The 21,639-nt window shown below is 38.5% G+C and overlaps 1 protein-coding gene across 1 annotated transcript; it reads left to right on the top strand.

Annotated features, from left to right (window-relative positions):
* Positions 1 to 526: 526 nt before the first annotated feature.
* On the top strand, positions 527 to 18,958 carry NTS (neurotensin). The gene is made up of 4 exons (XM_090041016.1): positions 527 to 836; positions 5,899 to 5,960; positions 14,504 to 14,725; positions 18,586 to 18,958. Exons 1-4 carry the CDS (start codon positions 767 to 769, stop codon positions 18,730 to 18,732), a joined length of 501 nt encoding a protein of 166 aa, XP_089897142.1. The 5' UTR covers positions 527 to 766; the 3' UTR covers positions 18,733 to 18,958.
* Positions 18,959 to 21,639: the final 2,681 nt, after the last annotated feature.

The following is a 21,639-nucleotide window of genomic DNA, read 5'->3' on the forward strand; positions in this document are numbered from 1 at the left end:
GATATAATGTATGAATGTTTCCTCTCTCTCCCCTCTCTCTGCCTAGACACACCCATTCACCCCGTTCTACACTTCAGATGTGAAACAATACTTCACACGCAGGGCCCCCACACCCAGAAATACCCAGGAATTTGGTTCTTCTGTATCTCCCAAATTAACCCGGGGGGCGGGGACGAAACCTATGTAAAAGATGTTTAAAAAGTAAGGGACCTCGGGCGGCACACCCCCGGCCAGCCGCATACACGCCGTCAGTTTCCAGCGGTCGGTGCATGTTAGCCCCGCCGCCCTCGCTGCGCTAGCGGGCAGTGACGAGGCGCTGGCGCGGGCCGGGAGACGGGCCAGGGCCGCGGGCAGCCCGCACGGGCCGCGCCGCGAGGGGCGGGGGGGAGTGACCCCGGGCCTCGGGTTTGCCAAACGCCCGGGAGCCGAGTGCGTCAAGCGGCGCGGAGCAGTTAGAGCCGCGCGTCACTTGCGCCCGGCACTGAGGCGCGCGGGGCGGGGGGCGGGCGCGGGGCGGGGGCGGAGGAGGGTGCTTCATTAAGAGACAACCGCTGTCCTGTTGTGACATCACAGCCCTGCTTATATAGTCAGGCAATGGTCCGGGTCCCCCCGACGGTTCAGACACCTCCGAGTCAGCTCCAGGCAAAGCAGCAGCTGCACTCGCCTCTCTCTCTCTCTCTGTCTTTCTGTGTCTGTCTCTCCCTCTCCCTCTCCCTCTCCCATCTCTTCTTAGTATTTATGGACTTGACTTTCTAGAGGGCAGAAGATGGCAAGGATGAGAATCCAACTGGTGTGCATGATGCTGCTGGCCTTCACCTCCTGGAGCCTGTGCTCAGGTAAGCCGTGCGGGGCAACTTCCTGGGGCAGGGTGGGGTCTGCGCCCAGCTGCCCCGGTGGGCGCTAGGGCTGCCAACCCTCCCAAGATTGCCCCGGAGTCCCTAGGGCTTAAAGAGAGATCTCCTGGAGACTGCTGAGCGGCACCCAGGAAATAAATGGTAGGGCATTCATTAAAACACATATTAAAAGTTGAATCTGACTTATACAGTTGCCCGGTGGGTTTTTAAAATGTCATGGCAATGTGCATGTGCCTTCCTGGCAAAGTCATGGATGTCATTGCATCATGTGATGAAACCTCCCCGAATAGTTTCAAACAGAGTTGGCAAACCTAGTGGACAGGGGGTTATTCTTCCTTTTCTGGTAGTTATTTCAGAGGGGAGTTGGTTTAAAATGCACCTAGTCATTTTCAGGTAATAGGGGCTGTAAGGGCTATTTCCCCCTCAGATTTTACCAATAGAAAGGGGCTCAGTTAACTCCAGACTCATACTTCTGTATCTGCAGGGGAGCCATCCTTCATAATAAGTTTTGAAGGGCATAGCTTTCCTGTCATTGCTGTTAGTTTCTTTCTTTATATTCACTCAGTCTCACACAGCAGCAATATCAAGGGGCTTTTGGGGTCATTTTGAAACATATACCAGGATGACAGAACAAGAAGCAATGGTCTCAAGTTGCAGCAAGGGAAGTTTGCAAGGGAAGAATTTTCTCACCAGGAAGATAGTAAAACACGGGAACAGGTTACCCAGAGAGGTTGTGGACTCTCTCCTTGGAGCTTTTTAAGACCTGGCTAGACCAAGCTTTGGCTGGGATGATGTAGTTGGGGATGTTCCTGCTTTGAGCAGGGGGTTGGACTAGATGAGCTCCTGAGGTCCCTTCCAACCCTTACTTTCTATGATTCAATGATTTAGAAACATATACCAGGGGGCATTCACTCGCTAATGAATGCTGAAAATATACCTGGTTTATATCTCTGAAGCATCCTACGGCTCATGAGAAGCCTTAATATGTCCCGCACCAAACCAATGATGTGCGTTCTGTATACTGAGATTACCTCTATCAGTAGCTGCCAAATGACTGGGGGATGAAAAGCTGCAGGGTTACATCGGTGCAAACCCAGCTCACAATATGGGGAGATAAAGTCACCTCTTTCTCTTCCAAGAGTAATTATGTGATATAGCTAGGGGATGACAGATTGTATGCAACACAATAATTGCTGTTTGCTTTATATTTTCCTTTGCAAAATGGTACAGATGCGTGTATTCATAAAACTAACACTCTGTAACGGTTATTATACATGCATACACACAGGCAGTACAAATGATTTCAAAACCTTGCTAACTTTCAGTGGTGTTAATCGAGTATTAAAGCATTTTGATAAGTCTGTAATCTATACAATAAAATAACATGAGACAAACTTTAAAAGAGTACACATGCAAATAACTTTCACACTTACCTTTTTAATGCTTCACTTCACAGTGTATTCAGGAATACTGGGATCTATTTTATAGCTTAACATTTCCCACCTGTGAACTTTTATATCAGGTAACAAAATTCTCAGTATCATATTAGTAACATTTCCCTGTGTTGTGCCCAGCCAGATATTAAAGGAATGCTAAAGAAACCTTTTGAAAAGTATAATTAGTAAAGTGGGCACTGATGTTTGAAAATGCTTAAAAATGCAAGAAAAACACAGCCAACTACATAACTTTGGCTCTGACCTTGCTCCTATTTAAAGAGAAGAGAATTTTGGATTAATGTCAATATGCAGAATTCATCCCCCTTGCTTTTTTTTTTTTTTTTACAGTACAGCAAAAATAATGTTAACAATTCTTCGTTTTTATATATCACTTTTTACCCCTATATCAGAAAAGGCTTGTAACAAGAGGAAGTAAGCTTTAATTCAGTAGAATTAGATATACTGTACTTGAAATGGTCATTTACTATACAGGAAATAAGACAGAATCTATCTGTACTTGAGAGAGAGGATAAATAAGCTCAGAATGGAAATGATTATACAGGTTTTGCTAAAGTTAATGACTACAGTATTAAGACACAGATCATTTATTTTAATTTTCCTTTGAAAATATGGTTTACATTAAAGTGAAACATATCTTCTTGTACAATTCAAATACCATACTGCATCTAAGTTGCTAATCATAAGAAGGAAAAACAAACTCTGTATTTCCGTTTTGCTGAAAAAATACAGTATGATATAGTCAAAATGTATGTTCAAAGCTCTCCATAATTTCGTTCCATTAATATATCTCCCTTGAGCTCCTCCAGCATCCCTTCCCAATGCTTGTGCTCTCTGCATCAGTTCCTTCTGCTTCTTTTTTTTACTCGCTTGTAAGTCCAGGTCGCCTACCTTAGCAAACTTTGAACCAGGAATAGTCTCCCAAGTAACACATACCAGGCTTCCTTATTCTCTTTGCTTGGCACATTGAAGAAAGATTTAGGTGTTCTGTGCAGTGTCTGAGATTTTGGTATAAATATGAACTCCATGCTTGTCCAAACAAGAGCCTGTCTATATAGTTGTTGGTGATAAGCTGGATAGGAAACTAACTGCTTTTAACTACCGAGATGACAGTGAATAGTACTGAAAAAAAGGCTGAAAGGACGTTACTGGCTGAATTTCTCAAGGACTGGTCTTGTGACAGGTTTTGTTTGATTTTTTCATTCAAAGCCTGACAACATTAATATGAACAGCAGTTGGGAAATTGCATGGCAAGACCTGAGGACTAGCGTAATAGAAATTCTGCCTACAACCTTATCAGGGGCCACCAGCAGGGACTTGGGGAAAGTCTGTTCACCATTGTCTGAACAATGGCCACAAGCTGAGGGAGGATAGGTTTAGGTTAGATATTAAGAAGAACTACTGCACTGTAAGGGTGGCCAGAGCCTGGAATAGGCTTCCCCGAGAGGTGGTGCTCTCACCTTCCCTGGAAATCTTCAAGAGGAGACTGGATAGGCGCCTGGCTGGGGTCTTATGACCCCTGCCATCCCCAGTGCTCCTTCCTGCCCATGGCAGTGGGTCGGACTACATGATCTGTCTAGGTCGCTTCTGACTCATTGATTCTATGATTCTATGAAATGGGATGAAATTCAGAGCTACTTAATGCAAGGTCCTGCATTTAGCAACTAACAAGAGTTTCTTGCTGTAGTCATCTACTGAAAACAATAGAAAACAAGAAGAATTTAGGAGTAATCATTGATCAAAAGTGGACTGTGAATCACCCATGTAATGTGCCTCTAAAAAGGGCTAATGCAAACCTAGGATATTAGGGTGGGGTGACAGGGGCAATTGCCCCAGGTGCTGATTGGGATGGGGATGTGTGAAAAACCAGCTTTTGCTGAAACTTCATGGTTGTGTTTGCAGAAGCAGCAGTGACTGGAAGTCATCACTGCCTCTGGGCACCTTGCCATGTCATTACACTTCCGCTAGAATACATCTGTTAAAGTATACCCAGTGGAGATAGGGAAGTACTAATGCCATTGTAGAAGGCACTAGTAACCTCATCTGATATAGTCAGTATAATTCTGATAATTCCTATTCACAATAGATTAATTCAGGCTAGAATACACTGAATGATGACATGAGCAACAGGATCAAGAGGAAGGAGAGAGTCATATAAGAAGAGAAAAAAGAACATGGCTTGTTTAGCCTAACAAAACTAATGCCGAGAGGAGAAAATTCTGCTATTAACAAATACATCAGACACTTGTTAACATTCAGGAGAGAGAACAGCTTTTCAACCAGAGGACAATTGGTTATAAACTGGCCATGAATAAAATTAACTTGGAAATTCATAAAGGTTTTTAGTTATAAGAACAACCATGTTCTATTTGCACACAGGAGAAAAACCACGTTACTGCTTTTAAAATGGAGCTTGTCAAAAAGGATCACCCGATGTGCTTGCTTTTGATAGTTGTGGACTGGGGTCAATGACTTAGAATGTCTCTTTCAGCCTTATGTTACTATAGGAAAGTTTAAAATTACCTTGGAGTATTATATTGGCTGTTACCTCCCCATAGGAGAATCTGAACAAACAAACTTGGTCAACAGATGATGTCAAGAACAGCTACAGGAGAACACATTGATCATGCTAGGACTGTAGATATTTAAATTGCATTGTTAATGTGATTTAAGTGTCTCTTCAATTATTTTCAAAAACTAACTAAATAAATTCATCTATTGGCTATGGACTACTGATATTTTTAGGGAAAAAATGCATAGATGTCTTAAATGAACTCTATGTACTCATCTTCATCTTTCATTTAGGAGGGCTATCATATTTTCAAAAGAACAACTATGTCTCATGTAATTCAGCCCAGAATAGAATTATTCTGACTTTGTTTTATTCATCTAAAATATTTTTCTGGTCAAGTATAACAGAAGTAGTGATCTGTCCAGGGTCAGATTAGTGGAAAAATGATTATACTACAATTAAACATTATCACACAAAAATATTATTAAAAACCAGTATGCCAAATTCTTGTCTATATAAATTTACTGTCAGTATGACTGTTATGAAATCAGATTCCTGTTCTATAACTGCCATTAACTGATGTTTTAACTTCTACTTAAAGTTTCTTGTCATCTTAAAAAAATATTGTAAGATGTACAACTATAAAACCAGCCTTCAAAGTGTACAGAGGTGACAAATAATTTTGTTCAGGCACAGAAACGAGTGAAGAAGTTATAGTAGCATAACATGAAAAGAGATGGGGGAAATGGTATATTGAAATGACTGCAGTTTATGAACCTGATTCACAGCTAGACAAATTTGTAAGCCAGTCATCCCATTGATTTGGATAAAGCTCTGAAAAAACTGCTGAGTGACTTCAGTTAAGATTTCTTATTACTTCGTGATGCATTTACCTAAGGCATCTTTATACTCATTCTTTCTAGATCATAATTTAAGACAGCCAGATACTTGTGTGTTTTTTTTACTGTAATTTAAGTCTAAAAACTCCTAGTATGATACATCTAAATTCTTTATGCTGAAATCAAATGCCTCTGATTTGTGCTGAAATAGTAAACATATGTTTCTGATTTATTTCCAGATTCAGAGGAGGAAATGAAAGCGTTAGAAGCAGATTTATTGACCAATATGTATACATCAAAGGTAATTCTTTTCTTCCCATTTAGATAACTGGTAGAGAGCACATGAATTCTCATTACAAACATAGATGTCTTTCCACAAAGTAATAACCCATGGTCTAGACCTAAAAGTTCAATGCAAGACATTACTTTGGAGCAAAAGTTTCTTCTGGTTCAAAGGAAATGTAAAGGTGTTGATGTGACACAGAAAAAATAAAGGGTCTCTCACTTGTAACTTTGAAACTTTCATTAAGCAGTAAGATTGTGTTTCATATATAGTGATGCAAATTTATGTGGAAAATGTGTTTCTAATAGAATTATGTCTGGTGAAAGCTAAATTAACCTTGAGTCCAATCCATGAACGAAATTTTATCACACTTTTTATATATATATAAAATTAACATATTCAGAAAACAAAAGCTGTTACGAACAGATGTCAATTTTGGTTTAAGAATAATATAATAGTTTTAAGAGAAAAATACGAGACAAATAGCCACAAAAATAGTAATCCAGTGAATAATGTTTCCTTTGTGAGTGATTAAAGCACCTGACACTTGTGCATGCACACGCACACATACCCCGTACATCTCCCCAAATACACAGGATGTAATACATTTCTTGGCTTCACGTAAGTGAATTTTTCACAGCTGAACATACGCATTCAAGAAGATAGTAGCCAAAAACTAGTGGTATCACTGTTTTCCACAAGTCATGTGGGGAGTATTTACATGTTTAACACTTCCACGATAAATATGTTTTTAAACTAGAATGGATTAAAAATAAGATTCTTTAGGTGTTAGAGATTATCTATACTTTTTTAGATTCAACAGAAAAATAATATGAAATGTTTATGAAAGGTTTCAGTAAAAATTAACCATATGAAATTCTAATTGCTGGGTTAAGGAAGAAATCTCATTGTGGATGGTTTATTCTATATTTGCTTTTGTCAAGAATCCTTGCACCTTGCTCTGAGCCCTTGTTAGAAGCCTCTGTTATCAGCCACCAACAGGGGCGAGATCACACTAAAGCAACCTTTGACTTGACCTTGTCTGGCAATTCCTATGTATTCATATGTAACTGTTATATTTCTAACTGGCAAGATAACAAGGCCCAGATGCCACAGAAGCCAGTTTTGTTCCTGTTATAAAGAATTAATGGAGATTCTTTTCCTGAGACCCATTTGGATGTGGAATGCTCTGAAAAGAAATCTGTTTCTGAGCCCCATAAGACTTTGGCTGAAGTCCTAGAGGCAGAAGGCACTGTAGACCTTGTAGACTGACTAAACAATAGATGCATACACTTCCATAAGCAGTGGCTTACTTCTGCCTCTCTCTAAAATCCTAAATCCATTGAAATGATTGAGAAGCGAGCTACTGACTTCAGCTGAGCTGGAATCCATCCCTGTGTTTCTTCCTCCCTTTACTACACAACATAATTGCTAAAAGAGTTGTTTTGCAGTTGATTAAAATGTGCCAAAACAGATATCTCTGACAACATAAGTATGACTCTCATGTACAGTCATGCATTGTACTGCATGATGTAACTTGTTATTTAACTCTTCCTCTGTCCAGGAGTTCATACGCTCTATACTTGCCATATTAAATTAACTGCTTGTAGAGAAATGCTTGACTTAATGTATAGTGACAACGTTGCAGTCTCAAGCTCCTGGACATAATAACAACATCCTAGTTAAGATTTGATGAAACTCTACAAGAGCCCTACTTCGCATGAAATATCAGCATGGTAATCAATTATAGGAATGGTAAATTCCTTTTTAAAGCAGGTTATGCTTGTCTGTAGCCTTCATCAGAACACAACTTTGATTCTATTGCCTGTTTTAAATGTGTAAAGGAATGTGAGCACATTTCAGGATGGAGGATATCATGCCTAACCAGTCTTTCTAAACTGGATGCCTGCCACCTGCTATCTAATTACACCTGAGGATTTTACTGTTATATATCACTAATTGACATGGTCATGGAGTTGGCAGTTGAATTTGGAAGTCTAACCAGCTACGTTCTCAGAATTTTGGTTGTTTTTAATGCTAAAAGGAAAAAGTAAATATATTTATTTTTAAAGCTAGATTTACACATGTAGTAGAGTAGTTGATCAGTCAAGTTAATACCATCTGGCCTTCCAGATATGTCCATTAAAATTCATCACAGACATGTTGTGAATTCCTGGACCTATCCAGAACAAGCCCAAGTCCTAATATTCCCAGACAATAATACACCATTAAAACATGCAGTATCATTCCCAATTTATATAAAACACTTATGTTATTGATTTCTGAGAGTTCTGCCCCCAAACTAAATAAGTTAAAACAGATCTTTCATGCCAAGTATATGGTGATCATTCTTAGTTAAACAAGGCCTGTTAAATGCCCATATGCACCATTTGATAGAGTGGGGTGCACCTACACCTGCAATTAATGCAACTGAATATACGCTGGCTCAATTTGAACTGGTATAACTAATCCTGACATGACTGTCTACACAGAAGTTTAAGTGCAGTTATTTACTGCAGCATAGGATAGTACCTGTGTCTGACAGGAGTATCCTACGCCAGAGTAAATTAATCTACTGTGCACTAATTTCAGTGCAGGTATAGTCAGTGCTGCTTTACTGTGTATTAAGTTAGTTTAACATGCACTAAAGTGCATGTGTACACGTGTCCACAGATAACCATTTCTGCCACATTTCCAAGAAGATGAAGGGATCAAATAGGAGTTCTCTGAAATGGTTTAAGACTTTCCTCTAACACCAAACTTAAAGATTGCTAATGGACAACAGTTTGTCTGCCTCTGGAATTCACATTTGTGGAATCTCTTGAGGTTCAATATTTTCTCCCATCTCACTTAAAATTTGGGAGATGTAGTGAAACAAAGAAGCATACAGTGTCATCAGGATGCAAGAAAATCACTACTCTTTGGGTGCCTTTACATACGATGCTACATTGCCTTAGCAAAGCACTACGGTAACGTAGCATTAGCGGTCACAAACAGTGCCACAGCTACATTGCTGTACCAACGCACTCCCTCCATGATAGTATTTTGCTATGGAGATGTAGTGGCTAAAAATAACTGTGTTTAGTGCTCATGGCATAGTATGGGGTGTTACTGCGCCACCTTTTAGTACTTCCAAAAAGTTGTACTAAAAGACGGTGCAGTAACAACATCGTCACAGTGATATGTATAGATGCGCCCATTATTTCTTTGACATAATATATAAACAACAACAATGTATAGCTTTCTCAATGCCTAGCTAAAACTGGTACTTAAAGTAAGAACAGCCCAAACCCAGGCAAGACTGAGGTGGGGCTGTTAGAATAAGGGTTGAAGAAAATGTTTTTTTTCTGTACTTTGCTCTGCTATCAAGGTGCTAGTTCTTAAACTATTAAGTTAGTCAGCAGTCTTGGTCTTCTTTGGAACTCCTCATTGCTCTAGAGGATGCCCAATATCTATGGTAGCAAAAACCTCATGACCTCATGATCTCCAAATTTGAAACTTGCACATGTATTCATTATGTAATACATTCTGTACAATACACCAGCTCATACAAAATTCATCAACCTGTCTTTTTGGAAACAGAAAATACTTATACTGGTATTTCCTTTTTAAATATTTGGAAGGCACCTTGATACTACATCAATGGGATACATATAAGCACTAACCTAGAGATTTTTCAAACCTTTTGCAGCTGAATATTTTGGGTATAGCCCAGCATCCCACTGAACAAAAGAGGAAACACCTAAATAGTAAAATCTCATGATGCGGAGAAAGAAGTAAAGTTCAAAATGAACTGGAACCACCAAAATGGCTTAACTTCTAAGATACTACTTTACTTCTATAATTTCCTGACCAGCATTATAAGCTGCTTCTGGTACAAGACATCTGATTTTTAATATAGTCATGATTTGTTATTTTATTTTAAAAAAAATCTTCTTTCTTAAGGAAGTGGGTATAGGATGCAAGAAACTGAAAGTATTTTTGTAATATCAAATTTTTGTATTGAAGATTTATCCATGTGTCAGCTAGTAGCATTACTTATACAGCACAATGTATGCATACACACACATTAACTTTCTGACAGTTAAGCCAACTTAAAGTTAAGTTGACTTAACTGTTACAGTATACAAACGTATGTGCAGAAGAGTTGACTTAAATATCATACAAGATGATACATTATTATCTTAAGTCACATTAGTAAAGTTGACTTAGCTCACAAGATGGATGCCATCATGTCAAGGAGCTGTATGTGTATACATTCCAAGGCGGCTTATTTTAAGTCACCTTAGTACATGTGTACACAACCAATATTATTTAACTAGAAATGGAAAGAAAGCAACTAACATGGAACTAATTTTTGGGTATAACTAATGGTCTTCTCCAGTCCTCTATAGTCATCAGTCTCAAACAAAGAAAATTCCATTTTAGCATATATTTTTAAGAATATTAGCTTCTGGTTTGTATTCTGAAATATATTAAAGGTAAGAAAAAAGGCCAACATTTCTGCACTCACCAACTTTCAATACTGTTATTAGAAGACCCGGATGTCAGATTCACTACATTAAGTCATCGTCAAGAAATTGCAAATCCAGATCCATACTGAAAAAACTTCTATTGTTATATCAAATCACTACCAGACTCTTCCTGTCTTTTAAAAAGAAAACCTTCAGTCTATTAACTCCATTCTTTGAGCCTTTGGTGCTTTCATCTCCTGCATGGTTTCTTTTTCCAAACTGTATCTTGAACACTTAGCCACTGTTGTTAGAACTTTGTGGAAAATATGCCATGCATTGCAACTGAACCAGAATTATTAAACTCCAAAATGCAAGTCTGTATATCACAGTATTATTGAATATTTCACATAACTTATAAACAATCTTACCTGAGTTTAACACTTGCTATTACTGTAGAGAAAGAGGCCTGCCCTCTGCAGTGGTTGGACTTTGTCTGGAGAACTTCCTGATGAAAAATTATACATATTCTTGGCTTAGGTAGAGACATTCAAAAAGCCAAAGGCAGAATTGATTTAAGTTACACGGTTTTCTGTAAACAGTGTAGTTTAGATCAGTAGTGAACCAAACACATATTCACCCTTTGGTATGGGGTGGAGGAGGAGGGAGCAAATCTTAGATTGGTTCTGCCTTTTTAAACCAGTCCATGTGTACCAAACTTATGTTCGGTTATGGCTATAGACCAGTTTCCAATAACATATACCAGTAAAAGTGTAATCTCTATACCTGGCCCTTAATTGACAATAAACTTATTCAGTGAATTCTTAAAGACCTATGAACCCATTACATGATCTGACACTATCATGAACCAGGAATCACTAAACTAAAGTCAAAGATGTTAAATTGACACATGTGGTATAAGTGGGAATCAGGTCTATTGTACCAATATATTTTAGGTGTGTGTTACAGATAACACTACAAAGACTATCACTTTTGAACCCGCACAAAAGTAGCCTTTCTCTGGTCTAGCCAGTAAGAAATCTACTTAACTTTGAGCTGGCCAGAAGTTCTTACATTCATATACTACCAATGCCATCAGAAATGTTTCTTTAAAGGGTGAAATAACCAGTTAGGATAGATTACATACTTTAGACCCGAAAGATACCACAGCTCTGCACAGGAGACTACCACAACTTTCCCAAGACACACCCATATGTTGAAATCATCATTCTTTGTGTAAAAGCTTGGAAGATGCAACCAGCAAAACCAACCGGTGACTTGAAAATTAACACACCTCCCTAATAATTTGTTTTTTTTATTACAATTTAGTTTAATAAAAAACACTAAGAGTTCTTGTTATATTGTGAAAGACAATGTATAGCAAGCTGATAATTTTGCTGAAATGTTCAGTATTCTTAATAGAAAAATATTTAAAAGTAAACCAAAGAGGATTTTGAAAATGAAATGGACATTTTCCACATATTTTAATCCACATCCTCCTAATTAAGTCAGACATATAATAAAGAGGTTGTTCTTATTTTGAACCTGTCACATCCTTCCAAATAATTTAACAGCCTCATTATATCATCTGGATGGAGCAACAGATGAGCCCTAAATAAACAAAACATAAACAAGTTTCAAGTGATTTACAATGAATTGACATTTCAGATTAAAAACAAAGTACTGCTTTTGATCAGTGAACCTAAAAGAGCTATGGGGAATTTGCAGAAGCAAGGTACTTTTAATAAAGGTCTAAATTATGCTCACTTAAAAACACATGTTTATAGCTGAAAGAAGACTAAAGTCCAAAAGAAATGTCTTAAAACAAATTCCATCAGAGATGCTAGTTTATACAGCTCCCCTTGTCAGTTTCTATCTTAATTATTTCCCCTGGAAACACAGGATCAACAGACTGTACTGAAGTTCATCTCCATCAAGAAGGTGCCTCAAAGAAGCGGAAAGTTATGGGGATGTTTAGCAGTCACATAACTAAATACAGTACCACGCACTTACCTAACCATGCCATGGCTTAATATAAGGGGTGAATCCAAGGGGTTGCAGTGGTGTACTTGTACCTCCCCTCTCCTTTGATTCCTGGTCCACTCAAAGTTTAAAACAAGCTCAGTGGCAGCAGTGAGGGAGTCACTTGACTTTGTAGCTCACAGTCTTCCTGATTCCTTCTAAACTCTTCATTCCACATGTGTTAAGAACCCTCTCTCCTTTTTCAAATTATCTTAATGTTCCCCTAATTTAGCTATCCTTTCTGCAGTTCTGCTGTCTGCTAGCTGCTCTTGGTCATGCAGCTCCTATTTCACAGCCCTGTAGGTTGTTTTTAACTCTAACTAAAAATATGAATTCAGGCATGGAACTATTACCTCAGATGAACATTATCTCAAGTGTGGAAATAACTTTCAGTGAAGTATTGAGTATATTATCAAGGTGTTTACTGAATGTGAAAGGGATGTACATTTAATTCTAATGACTACAGGACTAAAGAGACAACATCTTTTGAATTTTTTTGGCCTAATTTGTGTTTTAATACATAATGTAGCAAATTACATATGGTAAATTAATGTACATTCCAATAAAGTTATATTTATTTTTGGTTCAATCTTAAATGGATTAATATAGCCTTAGTTTCTTATTACATGGAGAAAAATGTGTGTTGTGTTATATGGGATGATGCACCACACCATCTACACCCTTCTTTTCATGTATACATCCATCCATGTATACAAATTTTGCAGTTATAATACTCTATACACCCTTCAGGGTACAACATTTGGTGGCTTCATTGACTCAGTGAACAAAAAATTACTGCTCATCCTGTGCTTTCTCTCGGCTTGTGAATTTCTATGTCCCCAGTTGTTATTTCAACATACTGCTTTCTTCGCTGGGGGTGGGATGGTAGGGGTAAAGTTTTAAAGAAGAAGTGGGGAGGGGAGAGATGAATGAAGAGAAGGAAAAACATAATGGAGGAGGCAGCACCTATTTGATATGACCTACTGGCAATCAAAACGCAAGCTAATACTCCAACTTCTCAGAACATTTTGGCAAGATATTTGCAAATTTGAGTCAAATTCCGTGAATATTTTTGGCCCAAAATGATTTTGTTTTGTTTTTTTAAAATGTCCAAATATTTCACTTCAACATTTCTCAAAATTATTCTGTATTCACATTTACAGAAATAAATAGACTTTTAATTTTGAATATGTGTGTAAAAATAATCAAGGCCTAAATCATATCCTTCCCTCCCTCACCCTCCATCCCCATAAAAAATGGACACAATATTCCTTTGGAGGTTAAAATCTGATTTAGGCAGAAAACCTGAAATAAAATCCATGTTATGTTGACCCAAATCAGTTCTTTTCTGAATGTTCAGTTTAGTCACCAGAAGAAAAAGGGTTCATTATTTGGACAGCTCTTCTTCCATGATTCTAGAACCTCACCACCTTGAAACCTCTGTAGTTATGGCACACAAGCTCATGAGTCCTTGGCAGCCTGATATTTCATGGTTTCCAGAGTTCACAGTTCTGGAGAATCCCTTCACGTGGATTGCCTTGGTGTTACAGATCTGAGTTACCAGGTCCATGGCTCCTCTGCAGTCTATGAGCCAAATTGGCATGGAGCTGGAGTTTCATTTCCTTTCATAGGGAATTTTTAGGTATTTGTTTTGAACTGGGGGATTGGATTCTAATGCCTAAAATCTTGTAGCTTGGAATCCAGCCCTATTAAGTTGCAACATGCTCCCTACACCAAGTCCTGAGAGAATAGGCCTGATTTTCCACCGGTTTGCATTTCACATAGTCATTTTTACACCTGTAAAAAGTGAATGTGTTATATTACCATTCCAGTTTGATAGCTCTTTACTTTAATATTGCAGGTGATGATACGTGGTGCAAGGTATTGATGAATTAGATTTAGCACATTTAATGAATAAGTTTCCCTAATTACAATACACCTTAACTATTGAGTTAATATTGGGTTGATTGACAGATACCCAGATTATCACTGAAATGCCTGAGAATGTCATATTCTCTTGCTAATGAAAATAGTGTGTTTTACATTTTTAATTCTACATTTTTGATTAGTTTATATTTGTATCTTCAGATTAACAAGGCAAAACTTCCTTACTGGAAAATGACCCTGCTAAATATTTGCAATATGATAAACAACATAAATAACCAAGCAGAAGAAACCTCAGAGGTTGATGAAGATGATCTCATTACAAGACAGTTTCCTGCTGCTCTGGACGGCTTCAGTTTGGAAGCAATGCTGACAATATACCAGCTCCAAAAAGTTTGCCACAGTCGAGTTTTTCAGCATTGGGAGGTAAAGCAAAATGTTGAAAATGCACATCATTTGACATGCATTCATCCTTTATTTTTATTCCAAGTGACACTTTTAAACCTGAGACCCGCATCTGTTTCACATGAACATTCCCAGAGACTTGAGCACTTTGTTCCAAACAGCTCCTTTTTACACACGTGGTTCCATTTCCCCTCCCATTGTTTTGGTGTTCTTCAACAAGGCTCCTTTATTTTTCATGTCCTTCTGGCAAGGCATTTAGCAGAATTCTCAGATTCATTGAATCTAATAAGCCATGCTATGGATGCTTCTGCTATGGCCTTGAACTTGTGATCTCTGGGCTGGTAACATGCACCATAGCACGCACACCAAGATGGTTTCATTGAACCACTCTTGAATATGCATAATTTCTTAAGGGTTGGGGTTGATTAAGAATGAAGACATAGATACAAATGTAAAATGTTAACTACATAACCTTTCCATGATTTCTAGCAATTCCAAAAAAACAAGCATACGCATAAAAGATGAGCATCATGGTAGAGTCAAAACCTGTTTAACATTTAGAAGAGTTACTCCAAGTTGATTCTGGTATAACTGAAAACAGGAGTTAGTAATGTATATGTGTTTGAAATATTATTGGGCCTAATTCATGGTTCTTCTGTAATCTATTTGCAGTATTTGTTTCAGGGAAAGTGTATTCCCAAGGTGAGCACCATCTAGCAGAAGGCCTTCTCCACCAGAACTACTATCTGCTATTTCAATGGCTGTTTTAAAGACCAGATGCCCTTGGATGGGGAGCATATAAATATGGCATAGAACAGTGGTTCTCAACATTTAGAATCAAGGCACCCCTTGGAAAATGCTAGCTCTTAGCTTTTACTCATTTTTGACTACAGAAAAATAATAGAGCATTTTATCTATTGGAAACAACTCAGAAAGACCACAACAGGTCACATTTATATGAAGTCTGAATTTATCTTGTGAATCAGGTTTGCATATCTAACAGTGCTATTATTGTGTGGCACCTCCATGCAACCTTGGAAAGATCTTATGCCAGAAAATCATGGGCTTAGATCTACTTTCTTTTTCCACTCCCCAGTCTTTTCAACTACTCTGCCCTTACGTGCAGAATTGGTGAGAATTTAGCCCATACATTCTACTGAACCTCAGTAGCGTGTTTTCTTTTGCAGCAGCTGAGACCATATTAAGAAATAACTGGAACAATCTGCATTTTTGGGTGTTTTCCCCCCCAAAACTCTTTTTCATCTGTACATTTAGCTGTGCAAAGGATTTACTTGTAGAACTGACACTCTCCACCATGATAGTCCTTTTATCAAAGGGGTAGAAGCAGATTTTCTAGTAGCTGAAGCCCAGCAGTTTCAAAGGTGCTTGAAGCTATGGCTAAAGAGCATTTTTTGTTGTAGATTAGTATTAAGGTAAAGGATTTCAAAGAAATATTATATATGCTGTAAAAAAGAAAGGGAGGAGTGAAATGGAAGGTGACTGCAGTAGGCTTGAGAGTGACCTTCATTGTTGAGAAGGAACAATATAGTACTTTGAGTAAATGAGACAAGTTCTGGTGATTCTATTTATTGCAAGCCTGTTCTAAAGACTACTGAAATCATTTAGAGACCGTCTATTGATTGATTACAAAGTCCTTTAAATCAGGACTTTTTAATCAAATAATCAATAACACCAAGGTTATTGAGAAGTACTACCTGAGAGTAACAGTAGTCTCAGGTATTAGTCATGTGAATAATTTGATGGATGAAAGATGTTGTAATAAAAATTGAACCTTCATGCAAAACTGAAAAAATAATTTTGAATATTGTTTGACTTTTAACCTATTTCCCATTTCACTTGGTATTTGAAGTGTGAATATAGAAATATTTCTAGGATATCCAGAATCTCTTCAGATTTTTATCTTAGATCACAATAATTTATATGAGAATGAAAACAGCAGGAAGCTTTATGAACAAGATATTGAAAATGTAAGAATGAAATCCTGCCACATAGAAATCAATGGTAAAAACCTATGCATTTCGATAGAACCCAGACTTCAACCAGTTTTTCTGTCCTAAAATGTTGAGGTTGACTCTTTAATAGGATTAAAGAGTCAACCTGTTTTAATAAACAGGTTCTTCTTCTTCTCCTTATGTTCTTCCCATAAACTAGATGCTTTTTTTTCCAGAATCATGCACAAACAATGTCTCTTTCTTTTGCTATAACAAAGTTCTCCTTCATACAGGGCCCACCAAGGAGTGGGCAAATGAGCAGGTGCTCCATAGTCTGCACTTCACCAGACTCGCATATATTCATGTAATGAGAATAGCCTCATTTGACCATGGATTCATAGAATGTAAGGGGCTGGAAGGGACCTCACAAGATCATTGGATCCAACCCCCCTGCACTATGCAGGAAAGATACCTGGGGTCAAGTGACCCCTAGCGAGGCAACCTTCTAGTCTCCATCATGTTTGTTTTTGATCTTCCAGTTTGTGTGCACGTAATCAAGCATCGCCATGTTGGCCAGTCTAGATCAGCCCCACTGGGAACATCCACCTGGGTCCCAAGTCCATTTCAGAGTACCTGATTTTAGGGTTGTGTGAAGCTTCTGTCCCTGATTTGATTTGGCGGACATTTAGCCTAATTTGATAGCCGATTGTCTGGATCCACATCAAATCAAGAGACCTTTTAATCCCTCCAAATCAAATCAGAACCCTCCAAATTGATTCAGAGAGATTCAGCGATTTGGACATAGACACAGTTTTAAATGTTTTTTCTACATACCTCAAGGTACCAGGCGGCTTGTGAATGCTGAGACATTGGGGTGGATGAAGCATCTCACAGGAGTGCGGGGGGCTCCCCAGCATGCTCTGCAGCAGACCTGGAAGTGGACCAGAAGCACATCTGGTCCACTTTTGGGTCTACCGGGGAGCATGCCAGGGGGCCCCCTGTGCTCTTGTGGGGTGCTCCATCCACACCCACATCACGGAGCTCACGAGCCATGCCTGGTACCTTGAGGTATGTAGAATAAACATTTAAAGCTGTGTCTATGGCTAAATTGCTGATTCACCAAATCAGCATCAACTCTTTAGATTTGGATTTAGCCGAATTGAATCGGGGACAGTGATCTGAATCAATGAATCACATCACTGTCCCCAATTCAGGTCGAATCCAAATCGAATATGGCCCATTTCACACACCCCTACCTAACCTGATTGTGCATAATCTTTGTTTTCATAACCTGATTCATGCCCTGTCAGCTGTCATGTCCAACAGTGCAAAACTGGTCACAAAACTCTTTCATGCTTTAAGCTGTTTAGTTAATTCTGTGTGACTAGAGTGGATGCCTATGGTCTTCCATCTGCCTTGATATTTCTTTTTGGCTTGCTACCTTTCTTCTGATATCAGGTGGTGCAATACTGACTAGAAAGTACAGGCTATCCTTTGGCGTTGTTTTGGCTTTAGACATCCTGTTATTTCATGACTACTATCATTTAGAACTGGGTCTAGTTTCTTGGCATAAACTGATCTGTTGATTACAAGGTATTTAGTAGAATTTAGCAGATTTGTTGGCATCTGACAGGGGATACAACGTGAATGCTCCTGCTATGGCCATTATGGCAGTTGGAGCATCTTTACATATCTTTAAATAGGTTAAAGATATGTTATTTTAACTTGTGGGAAGCATTGCGATATTTTTTTCTCCTCAGAGGGAATGTCAAGAGAATGTATTTTTACAAATGTACCTAGTCATTATTTTTCTTTTAGTTTAATTAATTACCAAATTAATTACTGTACTTGTTTTAGTCTATGTATTTGCTGCTTTTCTTTATTCTAAAGAAAAATAGATTTTATAATGTCTCTATTCATATGTTACAGTTACTTCAGCAAGAAGTTTTTGATCCAGAGAATTCAAACCAAGAGAAAGATATCATGAAGAGGAAAACCCCTTATATTCTGAAACGGCAGCTACATGTGAACAAAGCTAGAAGACCATACATACTTAAGAGAAATTCATATTACTGATGCAGCAAAAGAAAGCAATGTATATTTAGTTTATAAGTAACTGTGTGTTATGGGTAACTTATTTAAATCTAAAATCATATTTGTGTGAAAAATATACTATGAAAAATTATCAAGATGATAACATAACTGTGTCTTTTTTGCAACTGTTGTTTCTTGAATGTGATTTTTCCTACTTCAGATTAATTCGATCAATACATTTGCAAATAAATCTAGTTTCTAAGCATGATGTATTGTACAGAATTGAGATTTCAAAATATTTGGTATAGTATTTTTTCTGTTTTTTAACACACCTACCTATATCAAGTAAGTTATCCATAAAGATGCCTGATAGTCATACCATTTCTTAATGAAGCACCTCAAACACCAGGTTGCCTCAGCGATTTGCATCCAGCTGAACCTCCTATGTTTTTCCTAGCTGTGTAACAGGAAACGTATAAGCTCTGTAAATTCCATCTCAAGCTGAGTCTCTCATATCTTCTAAACTTCCTGCCATAACACTATTGGGCTAGATCATGACTGTCCCCACTACATTCTTAACTGTATGGAAGGAGGTTGGACAGATCCTATTATCTCTGCTTCCAAGGCAGTCAGTGGTAGAATAGTCCCTGGTGTAGGGACCCTACAGACTCCCCAGCAGCCTACCATTCAACTGGGGGAAAAATGAGACAATTTGCTACTGAGTGTCATTTAGAGTGACAGTCATTATACATTTGGTTATGATTATTAATGTCTGAAAACAGTGACAGAGTATACTATTCAGTGCAAAGTACAAACAGGTTCAGGTAGAGTCACACAGTATGTGCCAGTAGGCCTTAGGATTGCTATACAACCTAAGCACTTCCTGCCACTGATACAGCCTGAGCTAATCACAATGGTCTCCTATTTCAAGTTGGCTTACTTCTGAGTCATGACTAGGGTGACCTTATGGGCCAGTGTGAAATCTGGAACATTGCCACCCCTCTCCCCACCATTTTCCCTTCCCCACAGGGAATCAATGGCCTGTTAATGACCCTTTGTTCTTGACTTCATAGGTGTTAACAATCACCTGTGAAGTAACAAATAGTGTTAATGGGCAGTTTTGCTTTCTATTAGTGCTTCCTGCCCAGCAGTCAATAAGGGGTGACTTGGGGGTTGGCTGTGCTCAGCAATTTTCTGCAGTTCAGTAGCCTGCAGGGCATGCTGGGAGGTATTCAGGAGCATACCCAACCTGCTGGCCTCAGCCAGCTCAGGTATCCTGAATGCCACTTCTCACCAAAGGGTGAACATGTGTTCTGTTTGCTACTGATCTAACCCACACTGCTTACAGAAAACTGTGTAACTTAGATTAATTCTGCCTCAGGCTTTTTAAATGTCTATACTTAGCCAATATGTCTTCTGACCAGAAATAACACAGCAGAATAGATTGTCTTAGAGGTTCACTTTATTTAATACATGGAAGAATTGGGGAACCTCTAAATAGCAATGGGCAATACACCCAAAATAAGTTAACATTTTAAACAATTTCTTACTATTTTAGGAACTTAAGTTCAATTTTCAAAGTGACTTAGGTGACAAAGTGACTAAGCCAGGAACCCAAGTTTCATTGAAACTCATTGAGATTTAGGTTCTTAGATCATTTAGGTTTAATAGGAGTCAGCTTATCCATACCTAACTTTTACACTTTTTCCATCCACGGAGGAATTCAGAATCTTGTGTTAGATACTAAAGTTTCCTGAACATGACACAGGGAGAGAAAGACATCCAGTAGTGGGAATCACAACAGCTAACATACAGAGTGGGGATAAGGTTGGGTGGTTAGGTCATCTGCCAAGCCTAGCTAGTAGGAATGCTAAAGTTTCTCCCCAAATTTAGACACTACCTGAGACTCTTGGTAAGGTGCTTATGTAAAAGCAGAATTCACAGCTTGAAACTCTTTCCTAGACTTAGTCATCTATGTTGTCCATGAGATAGCTAAGTAGTTGTTCTGACTTAAACTTAGATGCCTACATGTGATTAGGCACCTAAAGGGGGGTGGTTCATTCAGCTGGATTTAGGTACTTATGTGCTTTTGTGGATCTGACCCTTTCAGCAAAGGTGGCCAATTTTTTATTTAAAAAAAATCAACCAGCTCTAATATTCATAAGAATTAAAAACAATGTTGCTAACATTGACCATGTACAGACAAACAGTTTTTTCTGAGATAGTCACTGCTCTCCCAGGAGAAGCCACAAGTGAGCAGATGTTCAATATTTTTCCCCCAGAGCAAAAATGGCCACTCTAGGACAAAAAATTATCTGGGAACAACTAGGGTTAAATCAGACCTGGGAAAAATTCTCCTGGGAGAGTGAATGTCTGTTTGTGTTTTCCTCTGAGGGAAGTCATATCAGTCTTCCAGCACCGCAGGATACTTTGCTCCTGATTCTCTCCAAGGAGACAGTGTTGCTCACTGGACTCTGCTCCAGTTTAGCAGAGTAGAAAACTCACCCTTCATAGTCCCACACTGTGTTGCAGTGAGATAAAGACTGGCTCTGATAGTTCTGGGTCAGCCAATCAGTGTTACCCTGTGCACTGCTGCTATTCTATTTCTGGGTAGACTAAGAGAGTCTGCAGAGCATGCTGAGATGTGTGCACAGGGGTCCCCTAGCTGCACAATGTCATCATTGCAAGCTTTCTGCTCTTTAAGGACTTGGCATTCGAATGTCCATTCAGGCATCTCTGGGTAACTTTTTCTACTAGGAAAATAAATTTGGGGAATTCTCTCAGAGTATTTGAAGGTGTGTACTCATAGTACCTTCTATTACCTCAAAGGGGGCTTATTTTGAATTTTGACACCAATATTCTCTTCCATAAGTTGTCAGATGCTTGTGGTACTGTAACAATATATCATTCTGGTCTTGGATATGGACTTCAAATTGATTTATGTCAACT

Source organism: Crocodylus siamensis, chromosome 4 (assembly GCF_052110815.1).
Source record: "Crocodylus siamensis isolate JL-2025a chromosome 4, ASM5211081v1, whole genome shotgun sequence".
Classification (NCBI taxonomy): domain Eukaryota; kingdom Metazoa; phylum Chordata; order Crocodylia; family Crocodylidae; genus Crocodylus; species Crocodylus siamensis.